At 41.0% G+C, this 15,981-nt stretch overlaps 1 protein-coding gene and 1 pseudogene across 1 annotated transcript in view; one reads left to right on the top strand and one right to left on the bottom strand.

Moving 5' to 3' along the window:
* Positions 1-1,439, top strand: part of LOC122755255 (hornerin-like) — a 33,833-nt gene extending 32,394 nt beyond the window's left edge. The window contains exons 18-19 of the mRNA XM_044003577.1: positions 966-1,118; positions 1,429-1,439. Coding sequence (XP_043859512.1) covers positions 966-1,118; positions 1,429-1,439 — 164 coding nt within the window. The remainder of the gene's footprint in view (positions 1-965; positions 1,119-1,428) is intronic.
* A 161-nt stretch (positions 1,440-1,600) lies between these two features.
* On the bottom strand, positions 1,601-8,960 carry LOC122755254 (annotated as a pseudogene).
* Between the last annotated feature and the right edge of the window lie 7,021 nt (positions 8,961-15,981).

The following is a 15,981-nucleotide window of genomic DNA, read 5'->3' as shown; positions in this document are numbered from 1 at the left end:
TCTCTGTCTCTGTCTCTGTCTCTCTCTCTGTCTCTCTGTCTCTGTCTCTGTCTCTGTCTCTCTCTATATATATGTATATATATATATATGTATGTATATATTGCATTTTATCACTCTTTATTTACTCTATGTTTATTTCTCTGTGCACAGTGGGGGGAAAATTAACTCAGGATTCAGAGGAACCAAGATCAAATCCTGCCTCCAACATTTAATACCTGTGGATCCCTGAACAAGTCACTTAACCCTGGGCTTCATTCTCTTCATCTGTAAAACAAGCTGGACTCTGAGAAACCTTCCAGCTTCATGTTGTAACTCTGTCTCCTGGACAATGCAAGTTCCCTGAGAGCCAGCCTGGTTTTCATTTTTGCCTTCAAAAATGCCAGCACTAGCACAGGGTGGGCCCTGGACATAGCAGGCATGGGAATGTTTGTGGAACTGAGGCTAGATTGGCTCTAAGATTTGGTTGTATAGGCAGAAGTAAGAACAGAGCTAGTTCTCACCCTCTCATCCTTACCCAACAGTGGGAAGGTAGGAAAGGGGCAGTGCTAGAGCTTTTGTGCCTGGGTCTAGGCTATCCTGAAGATGCTAAATTCAAAGCTACATTAATCATGGGGCCCAAGAAAGGCTTTCAGCAGCAAAAGCTCTTCCCATGTGGTTTCTCTGACATTTCTTTCAGGAGCAGCCCATTTCTATTTCCCACAATTCCCTGGGTGGCCTTCTGCTGGGGACAGATTCCAGAGGAGGTGTTTCCTGGGTGTGGGACTAGAAGGGACTTTTTGCCATGTGATGATTTCATAGGATAACATTGCTTTGCTTGACATCATGGCCCAAGGCTGAGAAGCTGGATATTGTTACCAAAGAGAAGGATATTATAAGTTGGATAAGGACAATCCATAAGCTGGATATTGTTGCCAAAGAGATGCAAGGTGAACATGATTGGACTCCACCTTTATTTCTGTACCTAGCCTGGCCTGTTGGGTGGATTTACCTCAACTCCACGATTACCTCTTTGGGATTGACCCAGATTGATGATGGATTTACCATTCACAGTGCCATGCCAAGCACGGTTTACACAGTGCCCTGTGCCCATGTTCATGCTCTCAAGCAGGCAGAGGCTGGTACCTGGGCACCACTGCTAGAGCCCTATCTTGAAATGCAAGCCCCCTCCCAAATAATGTAGCCCTTCCCAATACAGCCTTATTTTAAGAACACACCAGGGGAGCAGCTAGGTGGCACAGTGGATAAAGCACCAGCCTTGGATTCAGGAGGACCTGAGTTCAAATCCGGCCTCAGATACTTGACACTTACTAGCTGTGTGACCCTGGACAAGTCACTTAACCCTCATTGACCTGCAAACAAACAAAAAGAACACACCAGGCTGAGCCTCACTTCCATGCCAATCCCTCACATTTTTCCTCTCACCTGTAGTGCCCTTATAACCTAACCAAATCCAATCTAATTTTCAAGTGACAAGTTTGGTATAGTAGGAAGAAGGTTCAACTGGAAGTCAAGAGAGATTCAGGTTCAAATCCTATTTCTTATACTAGCTAGGTTAGCATGGACATGGATTCATGGTGGACATAACATATGAGCTGGGCTTTTACAAGATGGCAGGCCTTCAACAGGCAAAAGAGTCAAAGAAGGGCAAGACACAGGGATTACCATGAGGAAAGGCCCAGAAGAAAGAACGAGGCCTGAACAAGGCACCATAAGTGGTCAGGTGAGCTAGAACATAGAATTAGAGGGCTTAACCTCTCCCAAACCCAATTTCCTCATCTGCAAAAATGGGTGCAATATCTAGAGTACTTACCTCACAGAATCAAGAGTTTTGCAAACCTTAAAGTGCTATACAAATGTCAGCTATTATTATCATCATCATTATTAATTATTGCTAATACATGAGTATTGTTCAAGGCCTAGCCCAAAGGCGACCTCCTCCAAGGAGTCTTTTCTGATTATTCTACTTCTTACTAACGAGCCTCTCCTCTGATCTCTTTGTTGTTGTTGTTTAGTCATTCAGTCCTGACCTACTCTACATGGCCCTGTTGACTTGGTTTTCTTAGCAAAGATACTGGAGCAGTTTACCATTTCCTTCCCCAGTGTGTCCTGATTTTTATAGATGAGGAACTGAGGCAAATGGGAGCGAAGTGACTTGCCCAGGATCACACAGCCAGTTAGTGTCTGAGACTGGATTTGAACTTGGATCTTCCAGATTCCAGGCTCAGTGCTCTATCCACTGCACCCCCTAGCTGCCTCCAATCTCTTAGTACTATACAATTTAGTACTTTTTAGACATCTGCATTCTTATTTATCCTTTGTTGTTTCATAGTTAATTCAATTTAGCCAATAATTATTGAGTACCTTCATAAAATAATAGGATTCTACATCTAGATTGGAAGGTACCTCACTTCTTGACTACTAGATTAACTGACTGAACTTTTCTAATTATTGTAGTAGGAGAATGGGAAGGGAACAAACATTTACTAAGTACCTACTATGTGCAAGACACAATGTTAAGTACTTTACAAATATTATTTCATTTGATCCTCACAACCCTGGGAGGTAGGCGTTGTTACTATCCCAGTTGAGGAAACTGAGGCAGAAGTTAGGTGACTTGTCCAGAGTCATGCTGCTAGTAAGTGTCTGAGGCTGCATTTGAATTCAGGTCTTCCTGACTCCAGGCCCAGGTCTCTGTGCACTATGGCAGTCCCTAGTTGCCAGGCTTGGAGGTGGGAAGATTCATCTTTGTGAGTTCAAACCTGGCCTCATACACTTAGTAGCTATGTGACCTTGGGCAAGTTGCTTTCCCCTGTTTACCTCAGTTTTCTCATCTGTAAAATGAGCTGGAGAAGAAAATGGAAAACTACTGCAGTATCTTTACTAAGAAAACCTCAGTGGGGGTCACGAAGAATCAGACACGACTGAAACAATTGAACAACTGAAGGCTGCCTAGTAACCTCCCAACTGGCTTCCATGGTGGAGAGCACTGTGCTAGGTTTGAGAAAGACTATATTCGATAAGAACTATTCATTCTGGGGCAGCTAGGTGGCGCAGTGGATAAAGCACCAGCCCTGGAGTCAAGAGTACCTGAGTTCAAATCTGGCCTCAGACACTTAACACTTACTAGCTGTGTGACCCTGGGCAAGTCACTTAACCCCAATTGCCTTACCGGAAAAAAAAAAAGAACTATTCATTCCCTTAATAGAATTTCCAAGGGGTAGGAAGACAGAACACTTAGAAAAAAAACAATGTTCTATAATTCAAAATAAGTGCATAGGAGAGACACACAAGCCATGTCATGAGGGACAAAAGCTGTGTGAGAGTACTGGGGGAAGGAGATTTTTATGTCAGACTTCATGGTGGAAGTCATATGAGAACTGGGCTTATAAAGATGCTAGGATGACAAGAGGGTGAAGGTGGGATGGGAAGTCCAGGCACAAGGATTATCATGAACAAAGATCAAGAAGAAAGGATGAACATGGCCTGAACAAGGCATCCTAAGTAGTCGATGAGCCAGAACATAGAATATGAGGAGGGGAGCAATATTCAATAATGCCGGCAAATTGTCAAGAGCCAGAGGGAGCCACTGGAAAGTTCTAAGCTACAAAAATGACACAACTAAATAGGGTATATGTGAAGAAGATTGATCTAGCAGGCTTGTGAATTGGGTAGAGAAGAAATAGTGGGAAGGCCTGTTGAAAAGCTACTGCAATAACCTAGGAAAGTCAGTCAAGTGGTCAATAAGCTGAAAACCCTTCGAAATCTAGATCCAAACTCTGGTTATCTCATGAAGCGACAAAAATGAACTAGTTCCTGCCCTTAATGAGTTTACATTCTATATTAAGAATGTCATAAACATTAGACATTGGGTGAATGGTGGTACCACTGACAGCACATGATAAAGTCTAGATTTTTAAATAAGAAAAGGGGTCTCAAGGCAGAGCCTTGAGAGACATCCACAGTTAGTGGGATGACAAATGGAGATCAAGCAAAACGAGACTAAGAAAGAATGATCAGTGACACCAGGAAAGGGGACGAAAGAATGATGTAAATGAATGCTTTACAAACAAAAACAGGAACAGAAGTAGAAAACTATGAATGTACAGAAGTCTGATACCATTTGTGGAGGAGACAAATGTCACTGTATACCTCAGTACTTTAGCAGGATGTCACTGGTCTGTATGACAGTTCATTAACTGATCTTAAGACGCCAAATTGTCAGGAAAAAGTTTAGTAGTATTAAGCCTATATCATTTCATAAAGCAAGGAAATATTTAGTGTACTTCAGAAACCAAAAAATGTTTTTCTTGTTCTCCTACCCAACACACACAAAAAAGTGTTTAAAAGATTAATCTTAAATTAGCTGGAAAGTTCATTTATGTGAAACACTTCATTCCTCAGTGATGTTAGACGAATGCAGTGTTAATGTTCAAATACTCAGAAGGATTTTTGATCTCCTCGAATCAGGAGTTGCTTCTAACAATGCAAATTGCAATCCATGCATTATAATCAGAATATGTTCATTTATGCTCTGAATGATGTTCATATGGTACTTTTAAAAGGAAACCTTTTCTCACTATGTATAATACAAAAAACTTCAATACAGAAATTGTCCTTTTTATTTTTAATATAATTGAACAGTATTGGATTATTTAGATTTTGAGTATTGAGATCATGTTGATAATATAGGAATGTAAAATTATGATGTATAAATTAGGCACAATTATTATAGCTGTGGAAATAATATAAAATTATAAATATTTAGGAACAACCAACTTTTAAAATATATTTTATTATAGATTAAGATAGCAGAATGTTTGACACCTTAATTAATTCAGCAGGTTTATATTGTAGGGATATTTAAAATCAACTATTTTAATTTCTTACTTTTGTCTACTTGAAATTGACATTAAAATTTAATGACATTTAAAATTTTAATTAAAATTTAATTTAATGTGGCTTTTAAAAAAGAGAAAGATCAGACAGAGAATCAAGCTCCTTTTTAGAAGAAAAATTTAAATTAAATCAAATTGAATTAAATTAAAGGTTAACAGGGTCCGAGACACATACAAGAAAGCTGTACATTTCGGCCATTAAAAAAGTTAAGGTTTTCAAAAAATGAGCTCTAAAATTGACTTTTCCAAAAGAAAAAAACATACAGAATGGCATGAGTTTCTGCCATCTACTGTTCAGTCTGCAGTACAGCGAAGAAGTCTCCACATGTTGAGTAAATATCTTTGAGGAGGCTATTTGGCTTTCAAATTTCCAGTTTTCCTGGTCTAAGAGGGAGCAGCAACCACAGGAACTTTTTGAGCAGCTTCCTTCTTGGCAGGATGAGCTTGTCATCCTGCAATCACCTCCTCTCCCTTGGAACAGGGAGGTTATGGAGAACTCAGCATGTGTAGTTGTTCTGAATTGTCACTCTCTGGCTACACACCTGTGGTCTTCCCCGCTAAACTATCATGCATGACTTAAATCAATGGCAACAAAGGCTCTCTCTTCTTCTTCTTCTTCTTCTTCTTCTTCTTCTTCTTCTTCTTCTTCTTCTTCTTCTTCTTCTTCTTCTTCTTCTTCTTCTTCGGGGGTTAAGTGATTTGCCCAGGGTCACACAGCTAGTAAGTGTCAATTGTCTGAGGCCAGATTTGAACTCAGGTCCTCCTGAATCCAGGGCTGGTGCTTTATCCACTGTGCCACCTAGCTGCCCCCATCTACTTCTTTTCCTTCCGAGGAGCAGCAGCCAACAGGAAGCTCACTCATAAGGGGCTTGAATCCCTGTACATGAACTGCTAAAGTGCCTGAAAAGGGGCTTTGGGCATTTGAAGGGTATTTATAAGAACAGAAAGCTTTAGGTTCAGGGTAGCTACATAGAGTCTAAGATAAATTGTGCACGGTAGTGGGGACCCCAACTCACTGAAGTATATAGAGAAACCATGAGAAGCCTGGTCATTAATGGTGGGAGTCTGGTGGCGGTGAGTTGGGCATGACCCAGACTGACCAATGGCATATAACACTCCTTGAAAGCCATGAGCTCTCCCAAGTTGTTGCAATCACGGATTAAGTTTTATCTGGGCTATTTGATTGGATGTATAATAAGAAAGTCTATTCTGAGTCTTGGTCACTGCTCACATGAAGCAACCCTAACCCTGCCAGGAGTCGGCTGAAACTGATTGATGATCCCATTAGCAAAAAGAGCTCTCATTCCTGATTGTTAAAGATGGACTTTTCTTTTTTCTTTCCTTTGGGCAAGTGTGACATACAGCAGCTTAGAGAACACAATGCACCCATTCATTTCTGTCACTACTTTGGTAGTTTCATCAAGTGAGGAAAAGCAGACAAAGCTAAAAAAAAAAACAAAACCCTTTGCTTCACCCATCTTTGAGCATCACATTGGCACAAGTAATTGATACAAAAAAGAGAAAATTCCTTCCCTAATTTTTCATCACCAGTGGTGTCATCCAGGTTCTTAGTACAGACTTAGTACTCATGCCCTAGGAGTAGCTAATTCTCTCCTTTTTAGCTGCTCAAATGTCCATATTAACTCAGCCTGATAGTCAACCTATTTTCTGCCCAGACTACTGATACCCTTTTCCAGTTGATGTTGGTTTTTTTAATCAGTTTTCTCGAAACTCACAAAACCAAAGCCTTTGCCATTTCCCACTGGGGTCTGTCATCACTTTTACACTGCGTTTTATGCTGTTTGATGAAAAGTTCCTTCAATCTTTCCTCATCCATGGCATCTCCAAAGTTTTTTTTATGTAAGCATTGGCGAATTTCTTTTTGTTTTGTCTCCCAACTTACTTCTTTCTTTGACTTGAATTTATCAATAGGGGCAGCTAGGCAGCACAGTGGATAAAGCACCAGCCCTGGATTCAGGAGTACCTGAGTTCAAATCTAACCTCAGACACTTGACACTTACTAGCTGTGTGACCCTGGGCAAGTCACTTAACCCTCATTGCCCCACAAAAAAAGAGAGAGAGAGAGAAAGAATTTACCAACGAACATTTTGCAGTCCTTGAGAAGCATGCCTTTCATCTTCTCCATAGCTCTATCTGCAGCATCCCAGGTCTCACAGTGTATACATTTAGAACTATTCTCATCACAGGCCGCCTTGTAGGATAAGATGCTACCAAAATGCTGAAAAAGTGTCACAAAGTACCAGGTTTATCCAGGTTCTTGATGATGGTGGTGGTAATGGTGATATCTAACCTTTATATAATGCTTTTTACTATGTGCCAAGCACAGTGCTAAGTACCTTACAATTACTATCTCATTTGAGTCTCCCAACAATCATGGAAGGTAGGTGTTATTATTCTCCCCATTTTACAATTTAGGAAACTAAGGCAGACAGCAGTCCCAGGATCACATAGCTAGTAAGTGTCTGAGGTTGGAGTTGAACTCTGGACTTCCAGACTCCAGGGACCAGCACCTAGCTGTTTTTAATTAACTCCCACACTTCGGGGGTTATAGGCATCTCCTTCGATCTGGAAAATCCTTGTAAAAATTTTTGACCCTCCTTTGTACCAGAGCTGAAGTCTGAATTTTTTCTTTCTTTTATAGGGTGTTTGCAGTACCATATTGTAAAACCTGGGTTGATATTATGCAATACCATACATATCTTTTATGCATTTCTGAGTTTCTAAACCTTTTCTGTGTTGTCTGCAGCTTCCACAAAGCTCCCCAAAAATTCCCATTTGATTTATTATGCCAACCCACAATATATGGAATATGTGAAAGGGAAAACTGTAGCCCCACCTGCAAATTTCCTCAATGAGGGATCCCACTGCAATGATACAGATTGGTTTTCCTTCAATTACATGGAAGTTCCAGGTATCTACCTCCTGGTCAGCATCTGCTGGCTTCTGGAGGTTGTCAGAGGCAACCCAAGGGACCCCAAGATGATAGTCTCTGCAGACCTGAATGGGGAGCACCTGTCTAACAGGGCTGAGCTTCTCATACAACATGGTTTCAATGACTTTTGAGAGTACAAGTCACACACATCAAGGGAGGCCAGGGGATAACTGCTGGCAACAGTGATCCACTCCCCTTCCCCCAATACCCACCAGGGCTGATTCTTTTTGGAACCAAGGCAAGAAGAAAAGACACTTAAAATTTTGACTGAGGTCAAAATTTAGTAAACAGACAAGAGCAAGAGAAAAGTCTAAGCTGATCAGAGAAGGACTATCCACAAGAATCACAAAAAGGTTGTGAAGCCTAAAGAAAACAGAGAGAGCTGGAAAGAAAGAAAGAGAGAGAGAGAGGAAAGAAAGAAAGAAAGAAAGAAAGAAAGAAAGAAAGAAAGAAAGAAAGAAAGAAAGAAAGAAAGAAAGAAAGAAAGAAAGAAAGAAAGAAAGAAAGAAAGAAAGAAAGAAAGAAAGAAAGAAAGAAAGAAAGAAAGAAAGAAAGAAAGAAAGAAAGAAAGAAAGAAAGAAAGAAAGAAAGAAAGAAAAGGAAAACAGAAACAGATTTCCTTGGAAACATGCTAACATGTTAAGGGAGATTCCCAGCTACCCAGAAATTTTCAAGCCATATGCGGGGGGGGGGGGGGGGGGGGGCGGTGGACGGGGAATATCCTCCCCTTTGCCCCTTTCCTGGGTCATGGCAAAAATTCTGAATCTCTAAGTAGATTTCCCTTCCTCCTCTAAATTTTAATGAATAGCAGATTGTACCCTCAATCTGCCCCCATAAAGTTTGCCTATTTAAAGAGCTTTTAACATCAACATCTCTATTTCAATAAGGCCCTTTTTCTAGAAGACCAAGCCTTGGGGTCGGGAAAGTTTTTAAAATAATAACACCAGCAATAAACTGCAACAAAAAGAGGCCAATCGGATATATTCCCCGATCCGTCGGCTAAACAGCAGACAGGTGGCGGCAGCTGTGGACTTGGCCGGAAGGCGGACTCCTCGGGGAGCAGAAGGAGCCACGCGTGGCAAGCCCGTGGACACGGAAAAGGGCAGGTGCATGGCGGGAGGGGGAGTACCGCAGAGAGCATGAAGGGGTTGAGGATGGATGACGGAAAGAAACACACAGGGGCATACACCTGAGGGGCTGGGGACAGACACGCATTCCCCGAGCGTGGACGCTCCGACAGAAAGACAGACGCGTGGACACCCGGGAGCCAGGCACCCGACCAAGACGTGGAGGCGGCGGTGGAGAGGGGGAGCGCGAGGGTGGGGCAAAAGTATTCTATCTCCACACTAGAGGAATAGATGAGAAAGAGATTAAATAAATGATGGATGGACGGACGGACGGACGGACGAGTGGATGGGGAGGGAGTGGGCGGGGAGGGAGAAGGGGAAAGAGGGGATAGGAGGGAAGAAGGGGAAGAGGGGAGAGTGAGAGAAAGAGAGAGAGAGAGAGAGAGAGAGAGAGAGAGAGAGAGAGAGAGAGAGAGAGAGAGAGAGAGAGAGAGATTGAGATTGAGATTGAGATTGAGATTGAGATTGAGAGATTGAGATTGATTTTTTGGTTTGGCTTGGTGGGTCAGCAATGTTCTGGGCCGACCTGCTGGCTGTTCTATTTACGAAATGACCAAGTAGTCGGTAAGGACCAGAAATCCCAGAGCTGAGGCCCGCCAGCCTCCACACGCCACCACACCCCACCCCGAGCCACTGGCTATGATCAAACCTAAGCGTGATAGTAGCGGATCCCTCTGGATGCACAACGAGCAATCTAAAGTATCAAAAACTCTCAGGTCAGAAAGAAGCCAGGTGCATGTTCTTATTCTCTTGGCCCCTAGTGACTCCTCACTAGGTGAAAACGTGCAATTCATGGAATGTAGTTTTATTACTGGTCACAAAATGAAATTTTGTTGGTCAAAAGAAAAAAAATCTGATCTCAGAATGGAAGGTTTTGGAAGTAAGGCAAGCCCTTGAACCCAGCAATACCATTAGCCTTATATCATCCCACCCCACCCTCCCCCCCCCCAAAAAAAAGATTTTTTAAAAGATGATAACCTGTATGATGTACAAAAATATTTGTCGAAGCTCTTTTATAGTTAGCAAAAATAAACTAAGTGGGGTATCAACTGGGAAATGGCTGAACAAATGCAACAACACTGTGAAGTAGGGGGTATTATTCTGCTGAATTTACAGATGAAGACAAGCAAAAAGAGATTAAGTGACTTGCAGCAGAGTCACACAGCTAATAAATGTCTGAGGCTAAATTTGAATTTGAGTTTTTCTAGTGTTCTATCTAGTGGGCCACCTAACTCCCCATATAGTATATAAACTAATTGCCATATGACAAAAGACACAATTTCAGTGAAACCTGTATGAATTATATAGAGCAAAGTAGGCAGAACCAGGAGAACAAATTTATGCAAAAAAAAAAAAAACATTTTGAAAGACTTAAGAACTCTGATGAACACAAACAACCAGCCACAGGTCCAGAAGCCTCACCATGAAACATGGTACCCACCACCTAACAAAAAGATGGTGGATTCATGTTGTAGTAAGATGGTTTTTGGATGTGGCCAGTGTGAGGATGTGTTTTGTTTGCCATTTGCTACATGGGTTTGGGGTTTTTTCTTTCCTTTTTTTTCTTCTTTTTAATGGGATGGGGTGGGGAGAGAGGGGAAGAATCATTTGTATAACATATATTTTCTCATTTAATCCTCACAACAAATCTGCCAAGTCTAGTGTCCCACAAGCTGCATTTATGAGAGTGGGGGGAGTAGGGAAAATTGCTTATGGTTCATTGAAAAAACATTAATTGGGGCAGCTAGGTGGTGCAGTGGATAAAGCACCATCCCTGGATTCAGGAGGACCTGAGTTCAAATGTGACCTCAGACACTTGACACTTAACTAGCTAAAAAAAAAAAAAAAAAGTTCCTCTGACATCCTTTGGGGCAGTTAGGTGGCGCAGTGGATAAAACACTGGCCCTGGATTCAGGAGGACCTGAGTTCAAATCCAGCCTCAGACACTTGACACTTACTAGCTGTGTGACCCTGGGCAAGTCACTTAACCCTCATTGCCCTGCAAAATTAATTAATTAATTACTTAATAATTTAAGAAATAAAGTAAAAGTACCCACCAATAAGCAATCCTTTCCAAAGAATTTCAGCCTCTCCCTCCTACACACCTGCCCATTATCAGGCCTGCTTCTATAGCTGGTCTTTGGCGCCCTCTAGAGGTCCCTATAAGTGCTGATTCAGAGGTAGCTAGATGGTATGGTAGAGGCCTGGGACTGGACTCAGGAAGACCTGAGATCAAATCCACCTCAGAAATTTGGTATCAATATGATCCTGGGCAAGTCACTTAATCTCTGACTCAGTTTCTTCTATTGTAAAATAGAGATAATAGCACCTACCTCACAGATTTGTTGTGTGGAATAAATTAAATAATATTTATAAAGGGGGGCAGCTAGGTGGCTCAGTGGATAAAGCACTGGCCTTGGATTCAGGAGGACCTGAGTTCAAACCCAGCCTCAAACACTTGACAATTACTAGCTGTGTGACCCTGGGCAAGTCACTTAACCTCAATTGCCTCCCTAATAATAATAATAATATTTATAAAGTGCTCAGCACAATGCCTGACCTCGTCCAGTCATGTCCAACACTTTGTGACCTCATTTGAGGTTTTCTTGACAAAGATACTAGAGTGTTTTGCCATTTCCTTGTCCAGCTCATTTTACAAATGAGGAAACAGGCAAATACAATTAAGTGACTTGCCCAGGGTCACACAGCTAGTAAGTGTGTGAGAGAAGTCTTTCTAACTTCAGGCCCAGCACTCTATCCCCTCTGCCACCTACCTACCCTTCAAAGCCTGGCACATAAGTGCTTAATAAATGCTAGTTTCCTTCACCTCATTTACTAGGTAATGGTAAGATTTGACTCTTCCTCCTCACCCTAGCAGTAGCAACTAACATCTATGGGTAACTTGAAAGATCCCATTCTGAGAAATTATTGGTTCCTTTTTGGACCTACTTATGATTTGATTTGATTTGATTTTGGTGAGGCAATTGGGGTTAAGTGACTTGCCAAGGGCCACACAGCTAGTAAGTGTCAAGTGTCTGAGGCCGGATTTGAACTCAGGTTCTCCTGAATCCAGGGTGGGTGCTTTATTCACTGTGCCACCCAGCTGCCCCACTTGTGATTTTATTAATGTAAGGACTCCCCAGTGAGAAAACTCCCTTTACCAATCCATATTGGCAATTGTTCTTCAATTTCGAGTCTTAGGGAGTTGCCTAGGACACTGAGAAGTTCAGCAGTGTGCCCAGAGTCACAGCCACTGTGTCAGGGAGGACTTGAACACAGATATTCCTGATTCTGAGGGTCACCTATCCATTACTTCCTGCTGCCTTAAACTTGAGGCTTAAGAGAAATTCCTATGCAAACAAAAAGTGATGTCAAGGACTTCATGGAAAAGGAAAATTCTAAATCCAAAAAAAGTGAGATCCTAATGGTGGAATTTCAGGTACTGGACATCTCAGGGGAAAAGATACGGAGGCTTTCCTGATACCTCTTAAATCTCAATTTAGGTCACTGGAACCCTAGAAGAGGATGGCTTAGGGATAGAATAGATAAAGCACTCTATTTGGAGTAAACAAGATACTAAGGGACTGAGGAGCAATGCTGGAGGAAATATAGAGGTCATTGTGCCACCTGCTGGAAGCTGCCTAGAACTGCAAGAGGCCAATGTGCCACCTGCTGGGAGCTGCCTAGACCTCAGGAGGCCATCATGCCACCTGCTGGGAGCTGCCTAGAACTACAGGAAGCCATCATGCCACCTGCTGGGAGCTGCCTAGAACTGCAGGAGGCCATCATGCCACCTGCTGGGAGCTGCCTAGAACTGCAAGGGGTCATTTCCTGCTGTGAATTTTTTCTACAAAGTTCTTTGGAAGGGGTTATTTATTGGTGGGTACCTTTACTTTATTTTTAATTATTTTTTTCAATTCTAGCAGTAATAATTTTCCTCCCCTCCCCACACTGAAACAGCTAGCAGTACAGTGAGGTTTTGTGAAGATTTTGTGAGGATCAAATAAAAAAATATTTAATCCATATAATTGTTTATTCCCTTTCTCCCCCTCAGAAGAGGAGGGGGGAGGGAGGGAGGAGGGAGGAGTAAAGAAAAGAGAAAAAAATCTTTGTGGCAAATAGTCTCAAAAAAGTTATGTGTCTCACTCTGCACCCTGAGACCATCACCTCTGTGTTAGGAGGTGGGTAGCATGTTTCATCATGGGTCCTCTGGAATTGTGGTTGGTCTTTTGCATTCATCAGAGTTCCTAAGTCTTTCAAAGGAATTTTTTTATAATATTGCTTTTACTGTATAAATTATTCCCATGATTTGCCTACTTCAGTCTGCGTGGTTCATTCAAATTTTCCAAGGTTTTACTGAAACCTTTCCTTTCATCATTTCTTATTACATGCCAGTATTCCAATATATTCATTTTAGTGTTTTTCTTTAATTAAATATTTTCCAATTACCTGTTTTAAAAAGTTTTTAACATTCATTTTTTAACCTTGAGTTCCAAATTCTCTCCTTCTTTTTCTCCCTCCTAAGAAGCCAAGTAATTTTATATTGATTATACATATGAAGTCATATAAAACATTTCCATATTAGCCATGTTGCAAAAAAGGACAAGAAAACAAGAAAAATAAAGTTTTAAAAGTATGTTTTAATCTGCATGCAGAGTTCATCAGTTCTCTCTTTAGAAGTAGCTAGCATTTTTCATCATGTATCTTTTGGATCATTGTCTTGATCAGAGTGGCTAAGTCTTTCTCATTTGATCATCTGTTACTATATGTTCTCCTGGTTCTACTCACTTCATTCTGTATCAATTCATGTAAATCTTTCCAGATTTTTCTGAAACCATCCTGCTTGTCATTTCTTATAGCACAAAAGTACTCCATCATAATCATATACTACAACTTGTTCAGCCATTCCACAGTTGATGGGCATCCCCTTGATTTCCAAATCTTTGCCCCCACAAAAAGAGCTACAAAATATTTTTGTACAAATATGTGTTTTTCCCTTTTCTTTGATCTCTTTGGGATATAGACCTAAAAGGAGTTATTGTTAAGTCAAAGGGTATGCATAGTTTTATAGTTCTTTGGGCATAGTTTCAAATTGTTCTCCAGAATGATTAGTCTACAACTCCACCAACAGTACACTAGCATCCCAATTTTGCCATATCCCTTCCAGTATTTGTCATTTTCCTTTTCTGTCATGTTAGCCAATCTATGTGTAAGTTGACCTTACAGTTGTTTTAATTTGCATTTCTCTAATCAGTAGGGATTTAGAGCAATTTTTTTCATATGACTATTGATAGTTTTTGTTTCTTTTTCTGAAAACTGTCTGTTCATATCCTTTCACCACTTATCAACTGGGGAAGGGCTATTATTTTTATAAATTTGGTTCTGTTCACTATATATTTGAGAAATGTAAGTATAAAACATTTCCTAGTTTTCTGTTTTCTTCCTAATTTTGGCTGCATTCATTTTGTTTGTGCAAAAGCTTTTTAATTTCAAATAATTAAAATTATTCATTTTACTTTCTGTGATGCTCTCTGTCTCCTGTTTGGTCATAAACTCTTGCTTTAGCCATTTTTCTGACAAGTACATTTTTCCATGCTCCCCTAATATACTTATGATATCACCCTTTGTGTCTAAATCATATACCCATTTTGACCTTATCTTGGTATACAGTGTGAGATGTTGGTACACGCCTAGTTTCTGCCTAACTGCTTTCTATTTTTCCCATCTATTTTTCCAATAGTGAATTATTGTCCCAAAGCATTTACTAAACACTTATTATTCACTAGATTCTGTGCTAAGCCCTGGAAATACAAATACAAGTAGTCCAGAAAGTCAGGAGTAGAAAGATGAATAGCAATGAAGATTTGAAGTCAGAAATACCTAAGTTCAAATACTGCCTCAGACGTTTACTAGATATATAACCCTGGACAAGTCACTTAACCTATTTGCTGGGGTTTCCTCATCTGTAAAATCAGGATAATAATAGCACCTATCTCCTAGGGTTATGGTGATGATCGAATGAGATAATATTGATAGTGATTTGCAAACCTTTAAGTGTTATATAATTATTAGCTATGCTGATGAAGATAATGGTTGTGGTTGTGGTGGTGATAGTAATAATGATATGCTGTTGCTGGCGGTGGTGGTAATAATGTGATTGACCTTGGCACTTTCCTCAAAATGAAGAATCTGGGAAAAACCAGCCAATCAGAAGAAGGGGCTGCAGGAGCAGAGTGTACTTCCAGTGTGAGAAAGCCAAGAACACAATCAAGTTCCAGGATGAGAAAGCTACTGTGGCATGGTGGAGAAAAGTACAGAGGATCAGGATTGGACCCCAATAACAATAGCTATACTGCTTACCTCACAGCATGGTTGTGAAGAACAAATGAGATGGTGTACATAAACTAATTTGAAAAAATAAAACACTGTACAAAAATCAGTAATTATCCTTATTATTTTGGGGGGGTTTGTGAGGCAATTGGGGTTAAGTGACTTGCCCAGGGTCACACAGCCAGTAAGTGTCAAGTGTCTGAGGCTGGACCCAAACTCAGGTCCTTCTGACTCCAGGGCCGGTGCTCCATCCACTGCGCCACCCGGCTGCCCCCAATTATCCTTATTATTAAACACCAAGATTTCCCTTATGCCATATAGGTTTCAGGTATAGACTTCCTTCAATGTTTTAGAAAGCTGAGCTAAACATATTACACTAAGGATCAGGAGCTATTGTCCTACCCCTGGATGCAGGAACATCATTTCCTTTTCGAGGTTATACAGAGTGAGTCCCCAGCCACATTTCTGGCCTTTGGGTCCTGAACATGTACCTGCTATCTCTAAATTGCCACTAGGTGTCTACAGAGACCGATTATTCATTTCTCTAGTGCCAAGCTCAGAGCTTGACACCAAAGCAGGAAAGATGATCAAAAAGAGAACCCAACCTGAGGATCAGATATAGTCATGAAACATACCTCTATCGGCTAGGCAAAAGTGTGGAGGATTACTAAGACAG

The sequence above is a fragment of the Dromiciops gliroides genome, chromosome 4, assembly GCF_019393635.1.
Source record: "Dromiciops gliroides isolate mDroGli1 chromosome 4, mDroGli1.pri, whole genome shotgun sequence".
In the NCBI taxonomy this organism is placed as follows: Eukaryota; Metazoa; Chordata; class Mammalia; order Microbiotheria; family Microbiotheriidae; genus Dromiciops; species Dromiciops gliroides.
This window is presented reverse-complemented; position numbering and strand designations above follow the sequence as displayed.